The 840-nt window shown below is 41.5% G+C and overlaps 1 protein-coding gene across 1 annotated transcript; it reads right to left on the bottom strand.

The window, feature by feature from the left end:
* Positions 1-215: 215 nt before the first annotated feature.
* Positions 216-759, bottom strand: Tsp_12402 (casein kinase I isoform alpha; the record flags this gene model as incomplete). Its single annotated transcript, XM_003370529.1, has 1 exon — positions 216-759. A coding segment is annotated over exon 1 (544 nt), but the record flags the coding sequence as incomplete, so codon positions are not given.
* Between the last annotated feature and the right edge of the window lie 81 nt (positions 760-840).

Raw genomic sequence — 840 nt, 5'->3', positions numbered from 1 at the left:
GTTTCTGGTTTGCAACCAATCAGTTCTGATGGGGGAAATGCAGAACTTTTGTACAGCTACAATTGATTTGAAACGTCCACACCACGGAAGAGTCCCACTGCTAATTTTCAAAAAACTGTAAAACACACTAAACAAGTCATCGACGGGGCCATACGGTTTCCCCATGTGGACGTTGGGGGATGAATAATTAATTGATCCCACAAATGGAACCTTACTCTGCGGCTTCACCGTTTCACAATAATTTTCAATGGACTTTGCAGTTCCAAAATCAGTCAGATATACATTGAGGACTGTTCCGATTCTTTTGACGAGAAAATTTGCTGGCTTAATGTCGCGGTGCACAAACCCAGCTTTGTGAAGCTTTTTCAGTGCTTCAACAAAATTATAGGCAAAATATGCCGACGTTGACAGAGAAAATTTGCCCATTTCTGACCGCTGCAACAGTTTCGCTACACTTGCATCGGCGAGCTCCATTACAATATAATGGCAGGCGTGCTGTTTGCCACACCCATAATATTCCAAAAAATGATGGACACCTTGCATTGCTTCCATTACTTTAGCCTCTTTCAAAATGGTTTCCCCTTTCCCATATCTTCCGTACTTCTTCAGTTCTATTTTCACAGCTACTCGTTGTCCAGACCCTTCGTCAATTGCTTCAAAAACCGCACCGAAACTACCAACGCCCAATTTCCTAACCATTTCAAAACGGCCAAACAGGACGCTTCCAGGTTGAATTTCCGCAAGTTGACCACTGTCCATTGCCAAAGATGGATGAAAACAAAATAAAAATTATTTTGCAAGTTTTGCGTTGAGCAATAGCGTTTTAAAGTTATTTCTTTT

The sequence above is a fragment of the Trichinella spiralis genome (assembly GCF_000181795.1).
Source record: "Trichinella spiralis strain ISS 195 chromosome Unknown Scfld611, whole genome shotgun sequence".
Classification (NCBI taxonomy): Eukaryota; Metazoa; Nematoda; class Enoplea; order Trichinellida; family Trichinellidae; genus Trichinella; species Trichinella spiralis.
Note: the sequence above shows the minus strand (reverse complement) of the source record. Positions and strands in the feature narration are given on the sequence as shown.